Source organism: Embiotoca jacksoni, unplaced genomic scaffold (genome assembly GCF_022577435.1).
Source record: "Embiotoca jacksoni isolate LCO1_2020_lvr unplaced genomic scaffold, fEmbJac1.0.p SCAF_6, whole genome shotgun sequence".
NCBI lineage: Eukaryota > Metazoa > Chordata > Actinopteri > Embiotocidae > Embiotoca > Embiotoca jacksoni.
This window is the reverse complement of record NW_027185414.1, coordinates 17,819,566-17,845,884: the sequence shown is the minus strand read 5'-3', so window position 1 is coordinate 17,845,884 and position 26,319 is coordinate 17,819,566. Positions and strand designations below refer to the sequence as shown.

The 26,319-nt window shown below is 39.9% G+C and overlaps 5 protein-coding genes across 7 annotated transcripts; 1 reads left to right on the top strand and 4 right to left on the bottom strand.

The window, feature by feature from the left end:
• Positions 1–265: 265 nt before the first annotated feature.
• ist1 (IST1 factor associated with ESCRT-III) lies at positions 266–5,109 on the bottom strand. The gene is made up of 9 exons (XM_069174273.1): positions 5,022–5,109; positions 4,682–4,862; positions 4,483–4,570; positions 4,279–4,362; positions 4,061–4,171; positions 3,774–3,983; positions 2,653–2,751; positions 2,102–2,147; positions 266–1,444 (listed from the first exon to the last, which is right to left on the bottom strand). The coding sequence occupies exons 1-9, from the start codon at positions 5,107–5,109 to the stop codon at positions 1,278–1,280; spliced, it is 1,074 nt and encodes a 357-aa protein (XP_069030374.1). The 3' UTR covers positions 266–1,277.
• Positions 5,110–6,564: 1,455 nt separating this feature from the next.
• Positions 6,565–12,080, bottom strand: mphosph10 (M-phase phosphoprotein 10 (U3 small nucleolar ribonucleoprotein)). Its single transcript, XM_069174272.1, has 11 exons — positions 11,928–12,080; positions 10,353–11,025; positions 10,092–10,261; positions 9,837–10,002; positions 8,992–9,133; positions 8,777–8,844; positions 8,507–8,644; positions 8,300–8,410; positions 7,895–8,002; positions 7,569–7,799; positions 6,565–6,844 (listed from the first exon to the last, which is right to left on the bottom strand). The coding sequence occupies exons 1-11, from the start codon at positions 12,011–12,013 to the stop codon at positions 6,695–6,697; spliced, it is 2,043 nt and encodes a 680-aa protein (XP_069030373.1). The 5' UTR covers positions 12,014–12,080; the 3' UTR covers positions 6,565–6,694.
• Positions 10,950–14,634, top strand: mcee (methylmalonyl CoA epimerase). 3 transcript variants are annotated; one of them, XM_069174274.1, is made up of 4 exons: positions 10,950–11,165; positions 12,049–12,168; positions 12,837–13,177; positions 14,254–14,634. In XM_069174274.1, the coding sequence occupies exons 1-4, from the start codon at positions 11,081–11,083 to the stop codon at positions 14,404–14,406; spliced, it is 699 nt and encodes a 232-aa protein (XP_069030375.1). In that variant the 5' UTR covers positions 10,950–11,080; the 3' UTR covers positions 14,407–14,634. The 3 variants fall into 3 exon arrangements, with proteins under 3 accessions (XP_069030375.1, XP_069030377.1, XP_069030376.1); XM_069174276.1 differs by having other exon boundaries at positions 11,095–11,165; positions 12,049–12,133; XM_069174275.1 differs by having other exon boundaries at positions 11,143–11,165; positions 11,987–12,168.
• Positions 14,635–15,916: 1,282 nt separating this feature from the next.
• On the bottom strand, positions 15,917–19,214 carry LOC138213270 (ferritin, heavy subunit). The gene is made up of 5 exons (XM_069174278.1): positions 18,916–19,214; positions 17,973–18,078; positions 17,327–17,473; positions 16,879–17,004; positions 15,917–16,350 (listed from the first exon to the last, which is right to left on the bottom strand). Exons 2-5 carry the CDS (start codon positions 18,072–18,074, stop codon positions 16,192–16,194), a joined length of 534 nt encoding a protein of 177 aa, XP_069030379.1. The 5' UTR covers positions 18,075–18,078; positions 18,916–19,214; the 3' UTR covers positions 15,917–16,191.
• Positions 19,215–22,266: 3,052 nt separating this feature from the next.
• Positions 22,267–25,837, bottom strand: rplp2l (ribosomal protein, large P2, like). The gene is made up of 5 exons (XM_069174467.1): positions 25,775–25,837; positions 24,237–24,360; positions 24,084–24,132; positions 22,783–22,878; positions 22,267–22,397 (listed from the first exon to the last, which is right to left on the bottom strand). Exons 2-5 carry the CDS (start codon positions 24,357–24,359, stop codon positions 22,318–22,320), a joined length of 348 nt encoding a protein of 115 aa, XP_069030568.1. The 5' UTR covers position 24,360; positions 25,775–25,837; the 3' UTR covers positions 22,267–22,317.
• Between the last annotated feature and the right edge of the window lie 482 nt (positions 25,838–26,319).

Sequence of the window (26,319 nt, the reverse complement as noted above, 5' to 3'; positions counted from 1 at the left end):
TACTTCATTCAGGTAACATGTCTCCAGTCTTGATGGATAACAAATGCTAAATCCTAGTACAGACTGGCAAGGCCTCTGATGAGAGATGATAGCTAAGGCAAATGCAGTGGTGCACATACAGTGTAAGACCCATGCACACGATCACAGGAGACAACACAAAACTAATATCTCATGGGTCAAAATTTACATCTAATCAAATTTTGTCAATGAGGATTTTGCTTGTAAATCTCCAACATCGTAAGAAAATGCAGGTATTTGGTAAAACTGACGTTCAAAATGGGCAAACAAAACTTTATTTGGAGTTCCTGTATATAAAACAGATTTGTCAAATCTGGAACACCTCACTGCTTTAAACTCTTTTTGCTATACAGTTAAATCATTCGTGGACATAAGTCTATATACTGTAAACGTATTATATTACAGATATCCATACACTTTTGTGTTACTTTACATCCGTGTCCCACCACCCCTGTAACATATGAACAGAACAGGTTTGACATGTTTCACCATGAGCTTTTCTTGGACAACACACACACACGTTTTCTGATAACTTGAAGTTTTAGAAGCTTGAAAAGCAATGTGTGTTTTAAAAATGTCGATTCCACAGCGATAAAACTGCAAAACACACGAAAAATATGGCTTCAATCTGTCCCGATACCTTTATGAAAAACATTGCTGGGTGCTGGAGCCTCGCCTCTGAGGTGATATGGTGACTTCATTAAGCATGAATGCCTGCTCACCAACAAAGTGGGGCGGCCTGTGGGGCGGCCTGTCTGGCTCGTTTGACTGGTCTACAACAGGACTGAGTGACACAGTGGCAAAGATCACGGCATGTGCAAAGTAGAATCAAGGCATGTACTGTAAATATTAGTCACACACAAAACCCCAGGAAACACTTAAAACCTAAATTTGAGAATATAATTTATCACACAAAGAGGACCTCAGACAAGAAGAAGTGAACAGAGGTCAACCCTCACATGATTGTATGCAAGAAATTAATTATAGACTGTGCCATATAGAGGGAAATTAAGACATGTCACTAGTACTGCCAACAGAAATGATCATTATCATCCACACCCTCAGTAATCTGGTCATACGTATATAACTGAGGTAAGAATACATGTATGTTTATTATGTATGTAAAATTACTTCACCTTGGAAAGGGGGAGGAGCACTACCCAAATCTGATTCAGAGCTTCTGAGCTGTGTAGGTGGCAACACAGGCCTCTCTCTGTGTGTGTGTGTGTGTGTGTGTGTGGAGACCAGGCCTAAAGCAATTAGGTCTTCTTCTTCAGCTCCTCAAACCGCCGCGTTAGATCGTCAAAGTCGATGTCGTCCGAAGTGGTGGTGCGACCGCCGAAGGAGGACGTGGGGAGTGTGTCGGGAACAGACGGGAGCTCTGGGAGAGCGTTGTTGTCAAATGGTGGAGACGAAGGGCCAGGACCTGGAGAGCAACGTACGCAATTTATGCAACGCCATGTATGGCAACCGCTATAGAATAACCGGTGGTGAGCTTCCCACAAGCAGTACCAAAACATAAAGAGCACACAATGGACACATTTACATATGGACAAATGATGTAACATCAAAGATCATATTCTTCTTGTTAAAAAAAGAATAACATCATAAAAGACCAAAACCAATAGATCCCACAAAGTGTCTGAGAAAGCAAAGTCTGATAGATCTTGTTCCTCCCAACTGAGCCACACAGCTGCATGAACACTGGGCACTGAATTAATACACATATACACACCACATACACTGTCCTGCTGCAGTCAATATTCACCAAAGCACCAAATCTACCTCCAAATACACTTACCCCCTAATTTACTGTTGACTCTTATTCAGTACTATTTGCTAAAAACTACAGTATCCACAAGTTTTTGGATATTATAAAGCCATTTTCAAAATATCCATTTTTGTGACATGTTTTTAAAGACTTAAGGAGGAATAATGGACTTATGGGTACATTAACTTAAAAAGCTTTGCGAGATTGACAAACAAACCGTTGAATTCAATCTTTTGAAAGGGTTTGTTCACGATAACAAAATGATCCAATATTGTCTGTGTAATTGTTTGATGTGTTGCTGACAGAACTCACCTGCAACCTGGGACGGAAAAGAAGGCTTGTCAATGAAGTCATCAATCTGAAACAGCGAAAACGAGTTAGGGATAGCGTCGTCTTCATGTTTAAATAAAATTATATTTGTTAGTGATGACAAAGAATTAACAAGAGCTTTCAATAATGCAGAAATAACAGTCAGAAAAGACAAGACGAGAAAACTGCAGGGTATTTCTGAGAATGCATCACCTTTAGTGCGCGACACAAAAACAGATGCCTAGCTAGCCTAAGCTTTCTCTTTCAATGACTTAACACTCTTATCTTCTCATTGAAGTCCTTCTCAGAGATGATCAAGTCATTCAGGAGTTAGTGGGTTACAGATTTGATCTTCATGCTACCTACATCCGTGCGGATGAAGCAGAATCTGAGCTCTATAATAGAAATAGAGCAAAAGTGTGGAGGACAGGCAAAACTGGAAGCAAGCCAAATAAACTGCTCTTCCCTGAGTGGTGCCCTGTCCTGTCCAGTCTGTCCATCTGTGGGAACAGAGAGGGGGCATGGATGGGGGGGGGGGGGGTTCAGTCACTTACAGACTCGTATGTAGGGGGAGAAGTGGGCAGCTGAGGGGGCTGCCCTCCTCCCATGGGGTGCGAAAAGTTGTTGTAGGTTCCAACCGCGTTAAACGGCTCCTGGGGGGGAAACAATAATCAGGCCCAGGTCTGAGGGAGATATCTGTAAATGTATAATCCTCTCTCGCTTTTACTCCATACACAGTCAGGATAACAAAGAACAATTATTTGCAGTTCATAATAAATAATCACTGGTAAAACTGAATCTCTCTTTTCATCACAATAAGTAATTGTGAAGGGCTTCAATAAATTAAAAAAATGGAACAAAATCGTTTTTCATAATAAAAAATACAGAATATTTTTTAAATATTTTTTTCTAATTCTTTTAATTCCTCGTTTCTTACACTATACTGTAATTTTAACTCTTTCTAATTTCTATTTCTGTTTTTTTTTTAATCTTGTGGTTCCTTTTACATTTCTGCTTGATGCCTTTTATGTCTCATGTAAAGCACTTTGAATGAACTTGTTGTTGATATTTACTTTACAAATCTGCTTGTCTTGCCTTACTGCATTTTGTTTAAGGGTATGTTAAATAGAAAAGAAAAGAAATTAAAGACAAGCACAGAGGATACTCTATAGACCGCTCTACATCAGCTCTGGTTGGAAACCTGAGATAAATAGCATGTAGTGCGTATTTTCAGTGACACAGACATCGTTCATGAAGAAAAAAAATAAACACGTTGCTGTTGAGTTTTTAAAGGTAATCTTCAGACACTTTGAGCACTAAAAACAAAACTCCATTCATGTCTGTTGTCAGGTGCTGGTAGCAGAAATCTTTAAAGCAGATATAAAAATCTGTATATACATCCGATTAACTTTCTTTTTTTTTTTTCTTCTTTTTTTTTTTTAAGATGTTATTGTCCTATATATTTTAAGTCACTTAAGTACTGTGTGTTTAAAATCTGAGGATTTAGCGATAATCACAAATATACAACCACAGTTGGTTGATGTGATGATATATGTCCTGATTGAAGATTTCCTCCATGTCACCCACTTCTCCTGCACTCTAAACTCTTCTGTCACCAAAATCATAACTCACAACTGAAGAATTAGGAACGGTGTCTTTAAAAGGATTCCCTTACCCCTCCTTTAGGAGTTGGATAGTTGAAAGCTGTTGGCATGGGCATTGGCATGGGCATGGGCATGGGCATTGGCATGGGCATGGGCATGGGCATAGCAGTAGTGAAACCTCCACCTCCACCACCTCCTCCTCCTCCTCCTCCTCTGCCTCCAGACTTCTTGTCAGTGTCCACATCGATCAGGTCTGCCTCCTCTCCTGTACAGACCTCGGGCTGTCAGGAGATGATGGTTAGTGGGTAAAAAAAAACAAGAGTACATAACTTACAACAATGGATTCCTAAACGCTTACCCGAACCATGGCGTCAGGTTCATACGGCACATTATAGTTCTTGGCGATCTCTATCAGGTAGCGCTCCACCAAGATCTTGGGAGGAGCTTCCACACTCAGTTTGTGCATCAGCTGTAAACACATCAGATAGCTGATCAGATGCTTCAAGAAGTTACTTGGCAAAAAGTTAATGTATTCTTAAACAGACTTGTGGGCAGTCACTGGAAAAAATGACTTACCCTGTCGTTGACTGTGCCAATCTGGTTTGTCCTGCATAGCTTGCCGTACTCCTTGCTATATTTTGCACATAGCTGTTCAGAGACCTGAAAGAAGCATTTCGAGATAAGACTGTTGAAACCAGCCTGACGGATATAAATTGACAGAATTTGTTTGACATTGTTGGCAATGCTTCCAGAACCATGTTATTTTCAGACAGAACTTACAATCTTTAGTTCAGACACCTCTGACTGGAGACGAGGTGCTGCCCAGATGAGGGTGGACACCGCCTCCTGTAAGCCAGGATCCAGTTCCCTAATTATCGAAACAGAAACGGTGTTTGCAAGTGACAACCACAGAAAAGCCCCATATTCCCAACTGTCAATAATCCAAGAGCATCTGTACAGTCAGGACTTCGGTACTCACTTCATGGATTGAATGAGACCAAAGCGAGCCAGCAGCAGGTCGCAGTAAAGCTCCAGGATCTCCATGGCTTCTACCAGATAGTCCTCTCTAATGATGTGCTCCACACGGATCCGCGCCCGCTCATCCTTTCCCGATGACAAGTAGTCAGCGATCTCCTTCCTTGCTTTTTGAGCGAGCTCAGCTTCATTTGTAATTTGTAAATGTTCGTGGGGAAAAAGTAAACTTTCATTACTAAAAGGGAACAGAAAAATAAAATTGCATCGCAAACAAGAATCCACTTCATCAGGTGTGACGTGGTGTTGTTGTTGTTGTTGTTTTATTTATTCAGGCCAGGACTCACTTTTCTTTTTCTCCAGGAGTTTGAGCCGGTTGATGACCAGTCGTAGGTTGACTCTCAGCCTCTCTGCTTTGAATCCTCCTCCCAGCATGATTGATGATGGCAGAGTATCTGTGAACAGGAGAGGAAAAGAGAAGCTCAATCCACACGGAAACACGCAACCAAGGCCAGCCTGCAGTCCGTCAACCCCCACCTGACTTCATCATGTGAGCATGACCAAGCAGAATGACATCGCACATTTCCTCCAAACAAACACAACGCAAAGGTAAACAAAGCAATAACTACACAGGAAGTTATGTCGTCAACGAAAACTAACGTAGCAATCATCGTGTAGCAGCTCAAAACAGCTAGCTATCAGCCTGACGCCGCGGACGGCTAACAAGGAGCTGCCGTGCTCCTTTAAACGTTACCACTGCTTATTCATCGACTTACTTCTCCACAATAATATCGGTATAAATGTACAGAAACCCAAAACGCTGTGTCCGTGTTGTTAAACGTGACCGTGAGCCTCTTGCGTTGTTAGCGGTCGTCTGTTGTCATCGTTAGCGCTAGCTGCCGAGCTGTCGCTCACCGCGAGCAAAACAACAGCGGACTCACCAAACACCCTGAAGGAAAGGACCGTTTCAGAGCGACCGGTTCGTAGTAAAGTGACGGAAACTCACCTGTAAAATATTAGTCGGGCGTACACACCAACTTATTTGGGTTTATGTCAGTGTTTCGTCGCCTGGTTCACTTCCGCTATGATCTCCGGTGACGTCATAAGGGCTTTTACCACCAGGGGGCGGGGTCTTTGTGTCAAACAGGAATGAACCACAGGTGTGTCCCAAGTACACTGAGTCACACACGTTTGTAAGTAATCCGACTTATAACTTGTATTATTATTATTATAAATAGTATTATTGTTTTTGCATCTTTACTTTATTAAAATTTGGAAGAAAATACTCTACTTTTTGTTACAGTTTTTCAACATGCCAAACATTACACAAACAATAGAGTTTAAATTAGCTGGCAGTATACAGAGTCGACAGCGGTGGTGGTAACTTAGTACATTAACACAAGTTGTGACAACTTTGCCATCTCAGTACCAGATTGAGATGTTTGAAACCTAAAATCACCTGTTACAGGTTGAAGTCACACAGCATTTCATTACCTCTCTTGTTCTGTGATTTACAATTAGAAAAGGGGCGTAATTGAGCAGCTGATGTCACGACTCCAAACAATGAATCATAATCATGACCATGTAGAATGGGTTTGATTTGAGATTGTTTCTGAGACAGGGGTTGGTCGGCCCTTCTTGCAAATTATCTCAGCCCTTTTGGTCCTACTATGGAGTTCCTGAGGCAGGTTTTACTCATCGTTTATTTTACAACTGCAGCCTTGTTGTATAGGATTTTCTAAAGAAAAATAAAGATACCACCGGTGTTATGAGCAACTGCGTGTCTTCAGACAAGCACAGTCTGAGGTGCTCTGATATTTTCCTGTGAATAAATACTTGAGAAAGGTTGTAAATAATCTTCTTATTGCTGAACCAACAGCTACACATCTGGGCATTTGATCAATTTTAATGAAAATGGAAACACTTTACAAGGACTTTCAGATTGAATATATTGCAGCTTACTCATAAAAAAAATCTGTACAATGAAAAGTCAATTGTCAACCACGAGCTATCACAGTTATTACAATTTAAGTTTGCTGACAGAAACCTCTTTGCTTTTCTTCTTCTTTGAAGACGGGTCCTTCGCACTTTTGATCTGACTTTTGACCTGGTCCTGCAGCTGAGAGAAGAAGGCTTGAGAGGAGCGCAGAGCCTTGTCTTTCCCCCCGTCCTGAAACCAATGAACAGAGTATAAAATACAGTCAACTCTGTAATATACACAGTATTATCGAACAGTGATTGTAATGTTAACATTGGCATTAAAAGGTGTGTGAGCAATCCGTCTGACTGCTTCAAATGACCCACAACGCAGCAGCACCCCTTAAACTGACTGTTCTTTGATTCATCGAAGCATTTTTTTGATTCACTCGGGCCTGGAAGAAGTTCTGTCTCTTAACTTAACTCGTTTAAACAATAGTACAGAAGTATTGTTATCTAATTTTATTCAAAAGTTAACAGGCTGCTATCAGTGAAACATTTCAATGTTTTCTGGTTGAAAGGGAGCTAATTAGAACTATTTCATATAAACTTGTGGGATGTTTAATCTGTAACTGCTTCATATTTTTAAAAGTTTTCATATGTTTTGTGTTTGATCATTAAAGTAACAAGTAACGATGGCAATCAAATGTGGCTCTGTAAAGGTACAATATTTCTTCTGACATGTAGAAAAGCTTAATGACGCATAAAATGTAAAAACACAAAGTGTTAAGTACTTTTCCAAAGTACAGTAATTTACTTCAGTCTTTCAATTATGGGACTTCATTTCAGACACAGTCAGTGTTCGTACATCCAGTGTTGTTCTCCTGTTTTATCGTCTAACTCCAAATGTTTACAACTGAGAACTTTGACAGGCTCTGAATGCAAAGTGATGTGAGCAAAGTGAAGTCAGCACTCACCTTGACTACCGTGGCTTTGCCTCCTTTTATGAGTTTCTTCAGGTTTTCTGCGACTTCAGCCTTTGATGGCTTTTTGTTCTCCCCAGTTGAACTGGCCGCTTTAAGTTTCTCTCTCTTCTCTTTCTCCTTGATCTTCAGACGCTTCACCTGCTTTTTGTGACGTCTCTCACGCTTCTTGTCTGTCGACGACTTCTCAGTATCACCAAGTACATCTCCTGCTTTGTTCTTGTCCTTCAGTTAGAGGGGGAGAAGTATTATTATTCGACACACTGTGTAACTAAATATACCAGTATCAAAATAAATGTGTACACGGACTGATAACGAACCTTGACTTCTTCCGGTGCGAGCAGCGTAGCATCACTAGTGCTGACTGGAGCCACCTCCTCCATCGTAATGGACGGTAAGTTGGACACCACTTTGACCTCAGGAACAGGCTGTGGACAAGAGCAGGGCAGCATGAATGAGAGTCATTATTTACTAAGTGTACTGATTGGCTCCCTGTTAGAGTACATAATTTACTCAAGAACACGTTCAAATTATCAGTTCACATTTATCATTCAACACACTTCCACATTAATGAAGTTCCACCATTTACATAAAACATGCTTTGGGAGAAAATGGCATGGTATATATTGTCTTACTGCCTTTTGAAACTATCTTTCAAAGGGTTAATTTCAATACTTTTTAGTGTATCTGACAACTTCCAGTTACTGCTTTCAGGTGAAACTCACTGGTTTAGGTGTGAAGTGGAAGTTGGAGAGAGCATCCAACTTTAGGAAGAGTGTGTCCATGAGTTTTTGAATTTCTACATGGGCTGAGTTCTCCTCTTCCTCTGTCTTTTGCTGAAATAAGAAACAACAAAAAAACGTACAAAACAATGGATGTATTATATGTTCATATGTATTAGATTGTCAAAGAAAACAAGATGCAAGACAAACCTGAGTTTGCTTGAGGAACTCTTGCTCGTAGACTTCTGCTAGACTCTGCTTGCTCTTCTCGTGGTCCAAAGTTAACCTTTTCTTGTACTCGAACACCTCCTCTTTAGGTTTCTCCTTACGGACCACATCATCAAATGCCTTCCAGAAAGACAAGTGAGATGCACTGAGTTATAAATCAGACACCAATGAAAAAAACAAAACAAACAACAGCAGCAAAAAAACCACCTGATATTTCTTTCTGACAATATAAAACCCATTTTTATGACTAACCTGGTCTTTAATTCTCTGTTTGATGATGTCTTCAAGCTGTAGTGTGGTCTCCTCAGTGACAGCAGGGGCTAAAAAACAAAACTACAATCTTGTTGTCTGGTTTGAGCTTCAATAACATAAACATCCAGCTGGTGTGAATAACTGCATTAATCAAAAATAACACCGTGAGTTGCCATTATGTGAGTGCAGCACACAAACACAGAGGAGTCCCTCACCCATCCTGGAGGTCTGCTCGAACTCCACAACTTCCTCCAGCATGCTGTTCTCCGGACGGGTCTGCGCCGTCGCTTCTCCGGACAGCTGCCAGGGCTTCTCTGCTAGAGATGCTTTCTCCAGCTCCTCGATCTTCTCTGACATCTGCAGGTCAGAACAACAATAGGATGAAACCGATGCTATTAGTGACCTAAAATCATCCCTATGCTAAAACAACATGTCATAGTTACATTGGTGGGGGGTGCTGCTGCAGGTACTGATGACACGTGAAACACATCAAGTCCAGTTTGAGAGACAGATCAATGACTTCCAATACCTCTCAAGTCCTTTTCAGACATGGACCCCTGTATGTAAATCTGCTGACAATTTAACATGTTTTCCTCTTCTCTCTCTTGCAAAGTCAGACCAAGTAACATTTCCGTCTGGCAAAAAAAATCACATAAGACTGCAGCAACAGAATATTAAAAACAAAGAGAGAGAGAAATGTGTATTTTGTACAGACTTCTTAATGATCTCCTTCATGATCTCTTCTGCATATCATTTTAATACAGTTTCAGTTTAGTACACAAGGGCACAATGTGAAAAATTACTGTCAAAGTCACCCACGTATGAATGACAAAAAGTCATTGCTTTTGCAGAACAACGTTGTGTTCGATGCCTGAAACACTCAGGATTTTATAAATAGTACAAATACTGCATTCACATCAAAGTAATTCACCGGGAGTGTGCATTTGTTTACTTGATTGATAAACAGCGTAGCAAAGCCTGGTTTAACCTTGTTTAATGGATGAACTTGTTTGCTGACACCCATACTGTGATTTTGTTCAACAGAACAATTACTAGTTACCTTTTCCTGTCGTTTCTCAAATGACGACTTTGATTCGGACTTTGCTGAACTTGGAGCTTTCCCTCCAAAGATGTCCTCCATGTCCTCTCCCTCGCTGTCCTCATCCCCCAAGACGTTAAAGGTCACTTTCTTATGCGATGCTTTGGACTGACTTCTCTCCTCCTCCCTGGTGAAGAGTGGACACAACCTGGAATCAGCCAATCATGCTTCTCCCACACCTAATTATAAACATTACGCAGCGTTGATCACACTTACTCATCATCACCCTCCTCTTCACCATCATAATCATTCTCCTCGTCCTCTATTTCTTCTTCACCTTCTTCCTGGCTGTCATCCTCTCCATCTGACTGGTCATCTGTTTTAGCTGCTTCACTATCCACAGCATCAAAGAAGTCCTTGTACTTCAGATTCCTGGAGCTCTTCATCTGTCAATATAAACAACAATCAATATATTTCCTGTATTTTGTGACATCAGGATTCGATAAAATGAGTGAAAATTTGTGATAAAATACATACGGTCTTTTTCTTTTGTTTTTTGGAAGAAATTATTTGATCTAAGTCAAGATCATCATCCTCATCAGAGGCCAGGTCCTGAAAAAGGTCTATGCCATCTTCATCTTCATGCCCTTTTCCCTCCCGCTTGTCCATGTCATCAAGAAACGACTCCATCTCCGACAGTTTGAAGAACTTATCGTCAACCGCAGAGGGAACCACTTTTGTTTTGGAGCCTTTTTTGCAAATCATTTTCTTCTGTTTCTCTCGGTTCTCCAGAGCATCCACATCAAAATCTAAATCTGAGTCCTCGTTTGAGTAATCATGTGCCTCTTCCTCTGCAGCCATTTTCTTGGACTGGCTGGGTGTTTCCTCCTCTTGGTCCTCGTCAACATTTTCATCATCTGCACCTCCTTCTTCCTCTTGATTGCTCTCTTCTTCCTCCTCCTCCTCCTCCTCCTCTAACAGCACAGTCAACGTCTCATCTGACAAAGCCCCGTCGATGGCATTTTCAAAGTGTTTCAGCACAGCGTTGTTCTGCAGCTCCAGCTCCTGCCAAATTTGCTCTTCATCAAAGTTTTCCACGACCAGCTGAGCCAACGGGCTGCCGTGATAATCTGCAGGTTCCTGAGCTTTGTGGAGGTCATACAGGGTCTTAGTGAGGGAGGTAAAGTCTGCTGCCACTCCATCTTGAAGGCTGCAAAGGTGAAAAAACAATCAGTGAGGCAGACATGATGCATTATTAAAAGCACATGGATATTTCTTTCAGTTGTGTTTGTCCGAAAGACACCCATGAAGCTGGGATCAGGTTCGAGGATTACAATCATCAATGCTCAGGTAAGTGCAAGTACTCAACACAACAGTATAAAGATACGGAGATTGATAGATTGAAAACACGATTCATGGAGAATAATATGGGTTTGTTTTTTTCTATTACTAATTCATATTAAATGAGTTTCTTTCAGAGGCAGGTTCTGGGCCTTTCCTGTGATGATTCCTGCCCAGCTGGCTGAAACCATCTTTGCAAACAAAACTTAACATTCATATTTATGTACACAACCACTATATTAGTTTGCATTCATACATATAATACATCGTGTTTTCCTAGTTTAAATCTAACTTGAGTCCAGGCAGTCTTATCTGGAAGGTTTTGTGACACTGACTGGTGAGCAAATAAAGAATATAGCTCCATACCTTCAGATTTAAATGTTCTTCGGTTACACTAACATTTGGTGTATTACAGCAGCTGGTTCTCTTGCAATAATCACATCATCCTCAACAAACAGTATTTGATGCCATTATATAGACTGTTTCTAGTTGGATTTTCTGAAACTCCTGTGGTTCTCATTACTAGAAAAATGCAAGATGTTCTACATTGGAGTGACCGAAACTCTGCAAACAATAACTATGCTGACAAACCCTCCTTATGTGGTTCACTGATTGCTGTGACACCGTGCTACCATTTAATACTTGAGGCTATGCTGACGCTACGAGTTGAGCAGTTAGCTTTAGCTGACGGCTAGCTGCTTAAACCTCTTTTCTACAAACACGTAACGGCTTTTTCAACAACACACACACACGCAGATAACAAACACTTACCTCAGAAAGTTCTCCGGCTGCGCTGTGTTGGCATTTATTTTCTTTACACACTTCTCCAGCACACTCCACACATCTCCGCTAGCCATGGCTGTGTCCACATGTAGGACCGTCTGTGTCGCAGGTAAACATGCTCACCGAGAAACGCTTCCGCCGCTGGACTTTGGTTCCGAGGTGCAAAATGGCGTCCGCCGTGCTGAAGGTTGCAGGTTCGTTTGTGTAAATAATCATGAAACGACAAAATGTACGTTTTTCTGTGCTGTATTCCCCGTGAATATAAATATGGTCTTCCTCGTATTTGTTGTGCTGTTGAACATAACATGACAACAGTCCACGTGACAGCATGAGTTTGTCTTATCGCAGCGTTTGTGTACATGGTACTTGTTTTGTGTTTGTGTTTAAAAAGTGTTTGCAAAACAAAGTGCGTTAGTTTGATCTGGAGGCATGCAAAGATCGCCTTACCGTATGCGGTTCAGTTCGATCACGGTCCTATATTTACCTGATATACAGATCTTTTCTTGTACTCAAATTTGAAATGATAAAAGTCCCAACGAACTTAAAACGGAGACTTAGACGAGTGTCACAGCTGTGTTTCTGCAAAAGCATGAGGTACAAATGGAGTGTTTGATCAGAGATCTGCTGTATGTTCATCAGTCATTAAACTCGTGCTTTAGACAAACATTGATCAAACCGCACATGCGTTTGTTTTACAGTCCCGTGTGTGTAAATTATGCATAATGCATCTGAAAATCAATTTGTAAACATTAAGTTTAACTGAACAAGCTGGTTCAGAATATACTGTATAATGTTGTATCTGCTCAAGGGGAAACTTTATGTAAAAACTCTTATTGAGGACTAGTGCTTTAAAACAACAGCTACAACTCACCTCACTGTTTTAATTTGTGTATTCAGCCACAGGTCTTTCCAGGTGTTCTCGTGTCACTCTGCTGAGGGCACAATCTACCACAGCACACCTCCATCAGGGTGTTCCTGGGTCCCTGTGGAAGCTGGGGAGGCTGAACCACATTGCCATCGCTGTCCCTGACATGGAGAAGGCCATGGCTCTGTACCGGGATGTGCTGGGGGCCACAGTGACCGACAAGGTGCCGCTGCCCAAGTTCGGCGTCTACACAATGTTTGTCGAACTTGGCAACACTAAGCTGGAGCTTGTCCATCCTCTTGGGGACAAGAGCCCCGTCTCCGGCTTCTTACAGAAGAACAAGTCTGGAGGGATGCACCACATCTGTATTGAGGTGAGAATACACTGATAGCACGCCCCACTGTTAGGTAGACCAGGTCAGTGTTGGGTATGACCCAGTTTAACCCTCCGATCATATTTTATCGCAATAATCATGCAGAACATTGAGAGGGTGATTCATGTAACTAACACATTAATGAAAGCTCTGCTCCATTAATGTGTGCAAGTGAGCCATTTTCACTTGTCTTACTGGGAAAGATTAATCAAAATGTCTGCCTTCAGAATGGTCTAATGTTAGAATAACTATAAAATAACTTCCAGTCTGATTTTCATTAAAACTTGGCAGAAGGTTTAGCTGAAGCCAAGGAACTTTGAATTTTGAAGCCAATCCAAATCACAGAACCAGAGGCAGATCCACAAATTATTTTTCACTTTCATTAGCATTGCCAGATTGAGCATTTGGCCTTATTAAATGCCATGCATCTTAAAATCCAGGAGATGGCAGTGAAGTTCAATAGAGAGAAAACATGGGCCATTCTAATATACCATAGTCTACATTCAGTACCAGAAATCCTCTGGATACCCATGTACTGTGAGTCATTATTCAGCCCTCTGGGACAGTAGTTTAATAGAGGAGAGCCGGATCCAACACAATTGTAACATTTATATACATCGCATAGAAAAGTGTCTGTGGTGGAGGTCGGCGCACTCTGACCACACTTCAGCTTATATGTATATATTAAGTAACAAACATCACAGAAATGTGTACAGGACAGAAATGTGTACAGGAGTTGACTAACAGTAGAAACAGTGTCAGTATTTATGGAAAAAAAAAAAAACAATTGTTGGTGTGGGCTAAAAAATTCAAAAACACCAGCTGGTCTCAAAGTTTTTCTAACGGCAGTAAAGCTACTTAAAGACTAACATAACATGTTGAGTGAGTTGAGTGAAGGAGAGAGTTAAAGCTGAACATTTTAAAGCCTACTTTAATCACTCAGGCCTATATGTGCTTTGGACACAAGTTGGCAGGACAGCATTTAAAGTACATACTTTATGGTAAAGATGATAAAGTGTGCAATAAACTAACTAAAGATCTGTGAATAAGTAACAGAGTTTTCCTCTTGGTTGCAGGTAGACGACATTAATGCTGCAATAGTTGACCTGAAAGCAAAGAACATCAGAACTCTGTCGGCAGAGCCTGGAATAGGTGCTCACGGGAAACCGGTCATATTTCTTCATCCTAAAGATTGTGATGGTGTGCTGGTGGAGCTTGAAGAAGCATGAACATCTCTGGCATTGATTGTTGGAGCTGTTAATTCACATTTATACATTCTAACAGCAAGTTTGATAATCACCATGGTAACATCGCTGATTGTTCCCTGTAGCCTTTCTCATTTCAAAGGTTTTTCTTATTGTTGTTTCGCTGCTGTTCATGACTTTCCGGTTTTGTTGGAAATAAATTTAAGTGTGGTTTGTGTTTTGACAGTTTCCATAAAGTTGAATGCCAATGAATGCTCTGTGACTCTTCAATGAATGTCTATTTACATTTGTAGTGAGGATGACTACTCACAGCAGCAAGTACGTGCTGCAGGAAAAAAACTGATGTCAACTCACACTAGAACATTTTTAGTATTTATAAGCAGTTTTCAGGAGGTTAGTTCACATTAAGTACCTATAATACGCTATATCAAATTGCAGTTCAGTGTCATACAAAAGAATGTGATTTTTTTTTTAACAATGACATAATTAATTTTTACATGATGTATGTATAATAACAGTTTTAATTTCACTGTAGTGATTCAGAAAAATGAACCGATAACAATTTTTTTTTTCAAATCTAAAAAAGATTCCAACAAAGTCATAAAAATATGAAATAAAACCTTCTACTTAAGAGTGCAGTACAATAAAGGTGGTCAATGATTATTTAAGTCACATTTTCTTGACATACAGCATACCTTTTAAAAACTTGCAACAGCAACTTGTAAAATTATGTATTACTCAAACCGATGTCAAAGTACGTCCTGACAGTTTTCTAAATTGCAGTGTGGTTGTTTGTCATCTTGTTAATTCTAGATCAGTGTCAGGGAGGGACACTAGTATTAATCTCTGGCACCAACACTGTCCCTTCAGAAAAACATGTTTGCAATTACAAAACGGGAACACTCTGACGCAGATTCATTGAGACTTCCTGTAAAACATCTAATTTTCTGAGTTATAGCCCCATGATTACTTGACCTTTTATAAGCTTTCTAGAGAAAAAAAAAAAAGACATACCTTACTACCCTTTGGAACTGAAGATCAAAGGAGATAGCAACCATGTACGAAACCTTAAGACCTGAAAGACTGATGATGCCAATTAGCTTCTCATCAACCTGCTTATTAAGGATTGTTGGTGTATATTTTCTAGTGACCACAGGTTCTGATGAAAACTGTATTTATGTTCTGCACATTGATAAACAGTGATTATTTTCTTGGTTTAGAGTCTTCTACTACCTAAACACGTGTTCTCCATCAGTTTGAACAGCGAGATCTTCAGATATTTTATTGCTAACATCGTTCTCCACTTTGTTCACTTCCTGTAATATAGGGGTAAATTGCCTGCCGAGTTCTGTTTTCTCCATTAGTGGAAGTGAAACAAATAGCGAGTACTTTACTCACTTTCACAAGAAAAGGGTTTTTTTTTTTTTTTTTTTTTTTTTTCCACTTTGTCAGATATGGAGCTTAAATTAGACCCTTCAGATGCTCCACTATTTTTAACATTTGGACAACATAAAAAAAAAAACAGACATCAGAATTCCAGAGGGTTTGATTTATTTGGTCTGATTAACAACTCCTGACACACCAACTATGTTGTAATGACATGAACACATCTGACAGCCGCGAGAAGTGCAGGACGGAAGAGTGAGCTTTGTATAACGAAGTCTTATGTGAAGGAAATGGCAATAGTGACATGAGTAAATATAAGAAGCGAGGCAGTACCATGCAGATGGCTTCATATTTCAAAAACATTTGTAAGCAAGATACAAATATACAGTTACAGAAGCTTTTGCAGATGTGCTGTGGAGGGATTTAGCTGCTTTCTTTGCCCAGAGTATGTTTGTCGAACAGGTACTCTGCCATGCCATTCTGAGGTGCTCCCATGCGGCGCAGGTTGGTCACCCAGTCTGCCAGTTCTTTGATGGACTTCACCTGCTCATCCAGGTAGTGTGTCTCGATGAAATCACACATCTGAAAGGAAGACAGAGTTGAGTCAAATGAGTATATAGAAAGGCCTGTCTTTGTTGTTATCTTGCTGCTAAACTATTTTAAAATGAACACGAGTAAAAGTTGAAGTGTGGGGGATGCACTGCCAGACAGCGCTTTAGTGAGCTACAGTTCTGTCAAATTTACTGGATTTAAAAGGAAACTTCTAATGACTATTAATAAGAACAAGTCATGTTTGCAATTTGCTACGCAGTAAATCCCTTCAGCTTCACTGTACAAATGCCATAGAGGCCACATCAAAGTCTGAAAGAGGTTTTCAGGAGAAATAAAACAAATGTTTAGAATTTGTAGGTAATTGCAATTTTAACAAATCTCTCAGTACAATATATGAGTGTACATTTGAAGGGCTTGGAGTCAGTTCTGAGTATTTCTTTGACTCAGAACTTGTGAAAATACTTGACACTTCAATTGTTAAATATTGGGATCGGTGTTTCCTCAGACTAAAATGCTTGATGGTGCTTTGCAACAATAAGGCCACAGTTTAATACTTACATGTGGATCGTTGTGATCGGCGCAGAGCTTGTGCAAGTCCAGCAGCGACTGGTTCACACTCTTCTCGAGCTGCAGAGCACATTCAAGAGCCTCGATACCACTGCCCCACTCATCCCTATCTGGCTTCTGCAACACAAAAGCAGGTCAGGAAAACAGTGAGACACTTATTAATGAAAGGTGGGAGGTTAACGACCCGACCCAGATGGCAGCATTCTGATTAGTCCGAAGTGGGTTTGCAGTTTAATGTTTTACTCGAACACTGAGGGTTGTGTTTGTGTGTCTGATAAAGATAAGCAGCTCAGCACACTCACACCCTCTGTATCTGTCTGGCCATACGCCACCCTCCCAATGGGAGATTTGTGATAGCCCAAAACAAGCAATCTCACACCCATTATACAACTTATTTATATATTTATATATATATGTATTCACAAATCTTCACCCATACCCTGACATCTTGAAGGAAGATCCTGCCCCCTCTCTGGTTCTGCAGTTTCATGAGCTTTTCAGCATGCTCGCGCTCCTCGTGCGACTGACCACGGAAGAACTTGGCAAAGTTGGACAATGCCTGGTCATCCCGGTCAAAGTAGTAACCCTGTGAGGAGGAAATGGGGACATTGCTCGTGTTTTAGAAGCCAATTATGTCGTTCAGTTGGAGCAGAAAAGTCTTGAAATGTGTCTTAATGCATAGCAAATAGTTAATTGGCAAATCTATTAAACAGCTCAAAGTAGCCACGCGCGCACACACTCTCTCTGAAAAACAGCACAAAAAGGGAGGATGTTTAAAAAAGGACAAAAATAGAAGAACAGCTGTGTGTGCCGCAGAAGCTATGCTGTGGGGTTGGGGGGAACTCTCTGCCCATTCTCCGTACATTATCTCCAAAGGAACTTCAACCTTTGTGTATTACTCAGTCACACAACATCGATTTTAGCTCAGTACAAACATGACATCTCAAACAACTCGAAACTCGCCAAATCTTTTTAAAGGGTTACACAGTTCTCCTTTCATCTGTATTATCAACAGCTGTTGTCTAATATTTGTTCACTCAGCTGACTTTCTATCATGTGTCTCTATCCATCTACTGGACTCTCACCATGGACAGGTAGACATAGGAGGCGTACAGCTCCAGGTTGATCTGCCTGTTGATTGCAGCCTCGCAGTCCTGGTGGAAGTTCTGTCTCACCTGGGAAGTCATGATTCTGAAACACAGCAAAGGTCAAAGTTACAGCTCAGTCAATTAGGCATGTCATTGATTAGACTTGGACACAAATTGGAAAAAAGACATTGAATGACAATCTAAGTTTTGTTTAAAAAAATTTTTTTTTAAAAACATACTGCTTTTATCTGCATTATATTATTGTAAACTGAATATATCTGGGATTTGAATGACTTGGCGAAAACAAGCAATGTGACAACATCAGCTGTGGAGGAACTATAATTGAATGATGTGTAATTAAACCATTTTCAGGTTTTGTCTTTCATATCACAATAAATTATAGCAACTAAAATGTAACTCGTTTTAAATTGCCTTTTTGTATGATACAGGACGTTATTTTGTACAGTTGATTTAGTTGATACATGCATTTGAGACCATCATATCACACCACAGAAGTTTATGACGTATAATGCCACTAAAAATGTCCAGAAAGCCATCAAACTTTACAACAGGTTTTATTTACCTACTTAAAATGTTATAACGGTTGCGTCAAACATTGAATGAAAAAAAAAAAAAAAAAAAAAAATTTGAAGGCCTTTAAAAAGTTAAGGTTGTTATAATATAGGACGTTTATATAAAGTACTGTTGTGTTGGAGAGCCCGGGTCGCTGACCACATGCCTGGCGCTGAGAAGATGGCGCAAAGGCCCAAGTGCCAACTGCGCCAAGGACACAATGGGAAGCAAGGAGATAAACAGGCTCGATACTACCGAGGTTTTTACGCCACTGAACACGGATCAAAACTAATTTAGTCTTCGCTTTAAAAAGGTAAAAAGCCATCATACACACGACCAGACACAAAGTTTGGAGACGTATTCTCACCAAATATCTCTGGAGGGTGTTTTGTGAGGAGGTTGACGCAGTCCCAGCGGCTCGCTTTGTTAGCAAAACAAACAGATAGCTTCCAAGCTCGGTGTGCTTTAGGATAACTTAAACTCGCTGATGTTTCAAAGGATTTAAAAAGGTTGAATTTGAAGCTGTCGATGGAAGTCGGTGGATCAAAGCGATTGTTCCGGTCCCGTGCTGTTTGAAGACAGTTAAAAGGTTGCCGTTCAAGCACTGTTGAAGCAGGTAACCTTCACCGTCCGCTACCGAGAGGATCGACTGTGGATTTCTGCGTTCCGACCCCCGCATATAAGTGGTACTGACCGTGACGTCACTACCGGACGAGGGCGGGGCCTGCAGGCTAGACTGACCGTAACCTAGTAACCAAGCCCGTCCAAGTTTACACGGTTTACACACGTGCAAGTATGTGGTTGTTGTTTCTGAGTTTACAAAAATATCAACCTATTTATTATGAAAAACGTAAATAATTAAATTTAAAAAAAAAATGGGATATATCGCTCTCCCAGAATAGTAAAACTTTAAAAGTAAAACTTTGAATGCAGGACTTTTATTAGTGATAAACTACTAAGTATTTTAGTATAGTGTCCTCCATGGGCCACCCATCACTGTTTAGAAAAACAATGGATAAACAATTTGTCATCAAACTTTTATTTATCTATGATTTCACACAATTTAGGAACAAACTGAATTTGAATCTAAACCCCCAGAAAGAATATTATGGCGCCCTAAGTTTCTACTGTTTAAAATCAGAGGCATTACAAAGTGAGAAAGGGATCAAATTTAGGAATAGCCCCAAAATTAAGACTTGATATACCAGAGATGAGGACTAAGAGTCGAGACAGTTTACAAGTATCTGCTTACTCAGCTCTAAACAAATGAGATGACTCACTTCTGTTTTTTTAGAATTACATTAGGAAATGTGAAAAGTTGGGGATGAAGTAACACTCAAGAGTCACACAAGAGAACATGACTAATTGGTTTAATGACACATGATCTTGTTTCTTCATCTTGTTCCCTCATTAATAGGGTGAGACTACCAGCCGGGGGAATAAGCACCAGGTTCACTGTTTGGTTTGCGGTAATTTGATTAGTTGTAGCCTAATTATGTATCTAAATCCCACAATATTTAACAATACAATAAGGGTTATTAGACAAAGCAAGCTTCTTTTTTTTTGGCTACCCGAGCAAAGGATTTGAACACTTTTTCCTCCACTACACAATAGGAAAACCTTGTTTTATGGACTAAATTGTTGCATCACCTTCTGTAAGGCTGGATGGCCCCTTGACATTCATCAAGGATCATGGTTGGGTTTACATCATTCCAGTGTTAGCTAAGAGCAAAGATTTGTAAATGTGTCTGTTATAGAAAGCCAACGTGCTGTGCAAGAGCTACTCTAATTAAAATAACATATATCTCAAATAGGGCATTTTCTTATTGTAATTTATATGACTTTATTCAGTCATCCCCTATCAATATTGAAAGGGTTTTACAAATTTGTGTTTACCACTGTAACATACTGCCCAATTTACAGACGTTCCCTAAACGTCTCACTGAGCGAGCTGGTGGTGTGAATGTCCTGGCGTAGCAGAGCCCTTACCGAAAATCCATTGGAAGAGACTAATGGTGAACTGTTGAACTTTAAGGAACCTCCAAAGATATAAATACAAGACCTACTTTGACTGACAACTGTAAAGGACTAAAACAGACTATTAAGAACTAACAACTGAATTATTTTGGGTTTAACAGAGTTCAGAGGTTTATACCTGATTTGAAAGTGACTTTATTTGTTATAATATGCAATTCCATGGTTGAACATCCAATTTTGTTACCTGGTAATTTGAGTTAAGTGGAATTCATTTTATTTGTTAAGAGCTGAAGTTGAGTTAATGTGAGATTTAAAGGTATTGTTCAAGTGAAATGGTTTAAATAATTCTGTAAATATATTCCCTCATTAAGACTTGAATCATTGGTTGTGTGCTTTGTGGGCTGGAGGTGTCATTGCTCTTATAAAGAGTTGCTGCCACCAATCTCCTTACTGAACCTGGTAATTGAAATGAAGTGAACTGTAATCAAGGTAACCTAAAGAATCTTGGCCTGAACTGTTAAAGAACCTCAGCTACTGATATGACATAGATAGTAGGGCCAGGGTTAGCATCATAGATAACCTTTAGTAAAAGATTATGTGCTACAACAGCAAGGGTTACATGTGCATGTCTGCCTGTGATCTATTGGCTACTATACTTTGGTAAATAACTGACATACAGGGTGTTGACCCTTAAACTCAGTGAACTTGAAATGTATATACTACTATTAAAGGCTCGTGGTCGCTTTTAGAAGCACTAAAAAACAGTCACATTTACTTATGAGCCGTGGTGTGACGATATTTGTCCCATTTAGCATCTGTATAAATGAAATGCAAAAGGATATTTCAGGCCAACTTTCAAATTATACTTAATTGTGTACAATAGCCTATATGATCCATGTAATAAAATAACTATTATTTAAAAAATATATATATATATATATATATATATATATATATTTATCCTGAGAAGATACAATATATATTTTTTTTAAGACTTTGATATATATATAAATACCTTTGGCCTCATCAGCACTCCTGTGAGTTGTCATAGAAACAGGATGGCCAACCCAAATATCCTCTCCCACGTTTCCATTTATCCTTCGAGAAAAGATCTCTTACAAGCCATCACCATGTTGATCTTTTGTGTTAGTGATGAAGCTTCAAAATTATTTTTTTAATCCACAAACTGTTTTAATGAGTTACTTTATCTGATGTTTCTTAAAGGACTCCCTGCGGCTGACACACAAATGACGACGTGCAGCCGCAGACATGCGGCAGACACACAACAGACACACAACATCACCTGAACATGACAGCCGGTGTCAGTCTATAGTGCAGCTGCCAACATTATAAGGTGTGAAACGATTCAGCCAACGACGTGTGTGATCGTTGGCTGAATCGTTTCACACCTACATACAGGTCTAACCAGCATGTGGGTCTGTGTCTTCATGGATAATTCAAAGTGATGGACGAGTAAGTCAAATGAAAGTTTTAGCAGCGCCATCTGCTGGGCAACGGGCTAAGTTACATGCTTGTAATTGCTTATTGAGAAAGTGAAGCTCCTCTTTTACCAAACATGGGATGTGCCATTAAGTCAAATTCATTTTCAGCTCCAGGTTTTAAAATCGTAGGATGTAAATGGCTGCTTGAGAATAATCATTGTCACATACCATTTTACTAACCTTTACACACCGATACGTCTTAGTCCACCGAGATCATTGAGCCGTAAAGAAGGAAACTGTTTCGTTTTTTTTTTTTTTTAAATAAACTTTATTCATTAGAATGAAAAAGTTTAGTCGAACAGGCCGAATCCCATGTCGTCATCGGATTCCTCTGACTCTTCCTTCTTCTCTTCCTTCTTCTCCTCAGCAGCTGCAAAACAAAAAGCATGTCAGATGTTTTCCTTCTCTCAAAGTAACATATTTAACAAACAGCTTTGCTTATGAGTTCATTCATGGAGTAATTTTTTTTTACTGAAAGTTTACAGTTATTGATCGATTTGACACATTGGTGTATTAAACTGTTCTTTTTCTAACAAAACATGCAAATTCTTACAATATATTCTACACGACTCGTACAGACCAGGTACGATCGGTGAGGTTTTAAACACGTGGATCTATATCCTTTAATTTAATGAAAAGCTAAACGAATCAGTCTGCAGGTAATATAACATATTACCATGCAAGGTCAATGCAAAAGCACCGTCTGCCAAGTGTCAGTGATGCTGACAAACTAGGTGCTAAGCTGCGATGCTCACCTGCAGCAGGAGCTGCGGCTCCGCCTGAGCCAACAGCTGCAGAGCTGGCAACAGCTACGGCTCCACCTGCTGGCATGCTGGCCAGCTTACCATAACCTGAGGAGACACGAGTTGGCCGACATAAAACACAAGTGATAACAGTGACACGCCGCAGTCGGACACAAGACAGAGGTCACAAACAGGATGTTAGTATGAGCTGGAAATATACTTGTAAAGTAATAGGCTCATTTAAATATAGTCTTTTCATGTTGAATTTATATTCTATATTTGCAAAGTGAAATGAACAATGTCAGGTATCAGGCGGTCCAGGTTAAAAGAGAAAAAGATTTATTTTCAGCTTGAGCCAGGTTTGAACAATTCATCCACGACACTATGAAGGCTGAAAACAAGTTTGCAGTTTGTTGGTAATTTCTAGAAACGGGTATGTACATTTGAATAGAGAATCAGTCAGCAACCGGACAAGATTTTGGTACCGGAGCTGGGTTTTTTTCCAGTATCGACCAGTCACGTGTGATGACTGGAAAAGAACAGCTCCGGTACCAGTGGGCTTTGGTTGCATGCGGGTAAACAGTCCGTGTGGAGAGCAACGGAGGCAAAATGCATCGGCAGAAATACAATCTCCAAACTCATCAGGTATCATTTGATGACGGTTTGGTTTGTATTATTTTAATGGCTTTAAACTGTTAACTGAGTGTAAATTGGATACTTCCAGTCCAGTCCAGACATTTCTCAACTACATTCTGGTGTCTCAACTTGCTCATCGGACTGTAAACCACAACCTGCGCACAGAAATGTGACGTCTGATGACTACACGGGTCATCAGGACAATAATTGATTGAGCTGTTGGTAAATTAAGTATTTTGTATTTTCCAAATACCCCGATTACGTTATTTAGCAACACTTAAAAAACATGATGTAATATGATTTTAATAAGCTGTGCATTCCTACTTTTTTAGCAGGTAGTGATTGTTGGCGAGTCTACCTTTAAGAGCTCACTTCACTCTTTTTTTTGAATATTTCTTTATTGCTTTCATCCTTTGTTTTGACAGAATCAATCACTAGTGACAGTATAGACATAAATTCAGGCCAACATATCTCTTTTCTTTTAAAGAAAATGGAAGTGCATATCCTGGTCAAGACATTTTGACGGAGCATTTAAGTATTCAAATCCTGGCTGAAGCTGTTTAAATTGAAAGAGACTAACAGACTTTCAGAGTTCAGCAAAACCAAATGTAATACCAGAGCTTCATCGCTATAAACAGGCACAAACACCAGGACACATGAAACGGTGGCAAACTCACCGGCGGCGATCACCTCATCCACATTCTTTCCCTTGAGCTCAGAGATGACCTGTAGAGAGAGACAATCCCATTAGATGTAAATCTCAGCGGTGGTGACCAGCTGCTAGTGAAACTGCAGCCACAACACCAGACGCACAAAGACGAGCTGTATACCTTTTCCAAACGTGTGTCATCGGCCTCGATGCCAACGCTCTCCAGGATCTTCTTGATGTCCTTGGTGGCGGGGCTTTCATTGCCTCCGAGGGCAGAGAGCAGGTAAGCAGCAACGTAACGCATCCTGAAACACAATGTTTTACCAGGAAAGATGAAAACAACTGAGACTCTTCCATGGACATAATCAGAGACAAGTAGGGGAGGTTATCACCAGAGGACCCATGAATTAACACAATTGTGATATTTAAATCACGAAAGAATGCTGTGATGTGAAACATTACGGTAAAATATACTGCAATCCATCACCTTTTTGTTACCTGAGCTACGTTCTCAAAGGGAAACATCTGTTTTATCTCATAAAGCTTTCAGTCTGTTCATCTCACTTAGATTGATTTGTTGCAGCATAACGGGATCGTCAAACAGACAGATGGACCAACACTGTCAGAACAATCTGTTAAAAGTTGCACATACCTGACAAATTCATTTGTATAATAAAGTGCCAATACGCTGCGATATAGTATTAATACAACATTGTCATGTCAAATATTGTGATACAACTCCATATCAAATTTGCTGCACTGAACAATTTGAAATGCATTTTTGTCAAAAATGTATACCAAGTTAAAAAAAAATGTATACCAACTATTTAGTTTCATGGCTTATAAGTATTTACTTCCTTTAGCAAAAATGAGATCCATTAAATATTCTTTGTCGTTTTGCATTAATAGTATATTTACTAAACTAAACTAGAGTTGGACTTTAAATGACTGACTGAGGAAAGTGAAGTCTCAAAAGCTCAAGCTCTTATTTTACAGTCGTTTATTAAAGATTGAAATGTTAGGATTAATAAATCTATCTCTCTTATGTTAGTAGAGGCTCACTTCATCCACACAAACGATAAACTAAATGTTGGGCCTCTAAACACTTTGTATTCTGATAATAATAATAATAATAATAATAATATTAATAGCAATCGTTCAAAGTTCGCTCCCTCCACACGTCAAATGAGCTGCTTTCTTTCTGTAGAGGTACAGAGAGGCTTTCACATCACACGATTATTACCGTAAATTTGCAAGATTCAGATTTAAAAACATTTTGACGAATAAATAATAAGTCTGTTTTCAGCTCCTACATCAGTTTAATGTTGATTTTATTGGCCAGATCAGCAGATGAGCCAGAACACAATCTGAGCACTCATCCACTGCATCTTTTACATGATATTTTTGTTGTTGTTGTTTAGATCTCTTATCTCCGTGATCTGATCCTGATTCATTAACTTCGTGTGTTTTACAGAGTAACAACTGGGGAAAACACAGCTTTAGTTTTACAGCCATGTGGCGGCGAGTTCTTCCCTCCCGCTCCATTTAGCTCATTTAGCCGCAGCAACGAGAGCAGATTAAAACGCATTAATATCCCATTTATGGCGCTCTTTAAGGTTTTAAAGCTGCCGGGGTTTGAAGTTTACTTCTTTCTTGGGGTACCGTCATGACTCTCACAGTGCATACTGCATTTATTACATGACAAAAAAAGACACTCACTTGAGCTAGAAAGACGAACGCGTGTTCACTCCGAGGTTAGCACGGACAGAAAGGAAGTTACGTCATGGAGTGAGAGCGGAAGAGCCTTTTCTTCTTCTACGGTAAAGGATTAAAAGAAAACAAAGCTGAGTGGAGGCCTGCTGTCCCGGAGTGCTTGTGCAATATTTTCCAGCATGTTCTAATCATCTCAAAACCTCTCATTGTAAACTTCTGCAGTTTCTAAAAAGGAAGTTTACTCTGACAATGAAATAATGCGTTTTATAAGTTATTAGCATCTTTTTTGCACTTAAGGCTCAAACCCGCTGCCTCACACCAAACTTTATAAATGTTCTCCTTATTGAAGTGTGGTGTGCGTGTGTTTTAGTGCATCTTCACATGACTCGGTTTCTTCTTTCTTGTCTGCTGATTTGGCTCCTGGTCCAGTCTGAGCTCCCGCTCTTCCTCGGCTGCTGCTGCTGCGTTTGCTACCTGGGTGTGATTGATTTCGGTTGCCAGAAGACGAAGTGAACCGTCCACACATGAGTTTTTTTTTACCCCCCTTGCGA

What these genes read in the sequence shown, in the direction of transcription:
- ist1 (XM_069174273.1), bottom strand. Translation starts at nt 5,109, where the DNA reads ATGCTGGGAGGAGGATTCAAAGCAGAGAGGCTGAGAGTCAACCTACGA. An exon ending in GGTCTCATTCAATCCATGAA is followed by an intron (nt 4,571 to 4,681) that starts GTGAGTACCGAA and finishes TTCGATAATTAG; the next exon opens with GGAACTGGATCCTGGCTTAC. An exon ending in TTTTCCGTCCCAGGTTGCAG is followed by an intron (nt 1,445 to 2,101) that starts GTGAGTTCTGTC and finishes GTTGCTCTCCAG; the next exon opens with GTCCTGGCCCTTCGTCTCCA.
- mcee (XM_069174274.1), top strand. Translation starts at nt 11,081, where the DNA reads ATGGATATTTCTTTCAGTTGTGTTTGTCCGAAAGACACCCATGAAGCT. An exon ending in TTACAATCATCAATGCTCAG is followed by an intron (nt 11,166 to 12,048) that starts GTAAGTGCAAGT and finishes TCTGTGTCGCAG; the next exon opens with GTAAACATGCTCACCGAGAA. An exon ending in TGCACCACATCTGTATTGAG is followed by an intron (nt 13,178 to 14,253) that starts GTGAGAATACAC and finishes TCTTGGTTGCAG; the next exon opens with GTAGACGACATTAATGCTGC.
- mphosph10 (XM_069174272.1), bottom strand. Translation starts at nt 12,013, where the DNA reads ATGGCTAGCGGAGATGTGTGGAGTGTGCTGGAGAAGTGTGTAAAGAAA. An exon ending in AAAAACAAAAGAAAAAGACC is followed by an intron (nt 10,262 to 10,352) that starts GTATGTATTTTA and finishes TTATATTGACAG; the next exon opens with ATGAAGAGCTCCAGGAATCT. An exon ending in TTGAGAAACGACAGGAAAAG is followed by an intron (nt 9,134 to 9,836) that starts GTAACTAGTAAT and finishes TCTGACCTGCAG; the next exon opens with ATGTCAGAGAAGATCGAGGA.
- LOC138213270 (XM_069174278.1), bottom strand. Translation starts at nt 18,074, where the DNA reads ATGACTTCCCAGGTGAGACAGAACTTCCACCAGGACTGCGAGGCTGCA. An exon ending in CCTATGTCTACCTGTCCATG is followed by an intron (nt 17,474 to 17,972) that starts GTGAGAGTCCAG and finishes TCCTCCTCACAG; the next exon opens with GGTTACTACTTTGACCGGGA. An exon ending in CCGATCACAACGATCCACAT is followed by an intron (nt 16,351 to 16,878) that starts GTAAGTATTAAA and finishes TCTTCCTTTCAG; the next exon opens with ATGTGTGATTTCATCGAGAC.
- rplp2l (XM_069174467.1), bottom strand. Translation starts at nt 24,359, where the DNA reads ATGCGTTACGTTGCTGCTTACCTGCTCTCTGCCCTCGGAGGCAATGAA. An exon ending in ATGACACACGTTTGGAAAAG is followed by an intron (nt 24,133 to 24,236) that starts GTATACAGCTCG and finishes CTCTCTCTACAG; the next exon opens with GTCATCTCTGAGCTCAAGGG. An exon ending in AGCCGCAGCTCCTGCTGCAG is followed by an intron (nt 22,398 to 22,782) that starts GTGAGCATCGCA and finishes TTTGTTTTGCAG; the next exon opens with CTGCTGAGGAGAAGAAGGAA.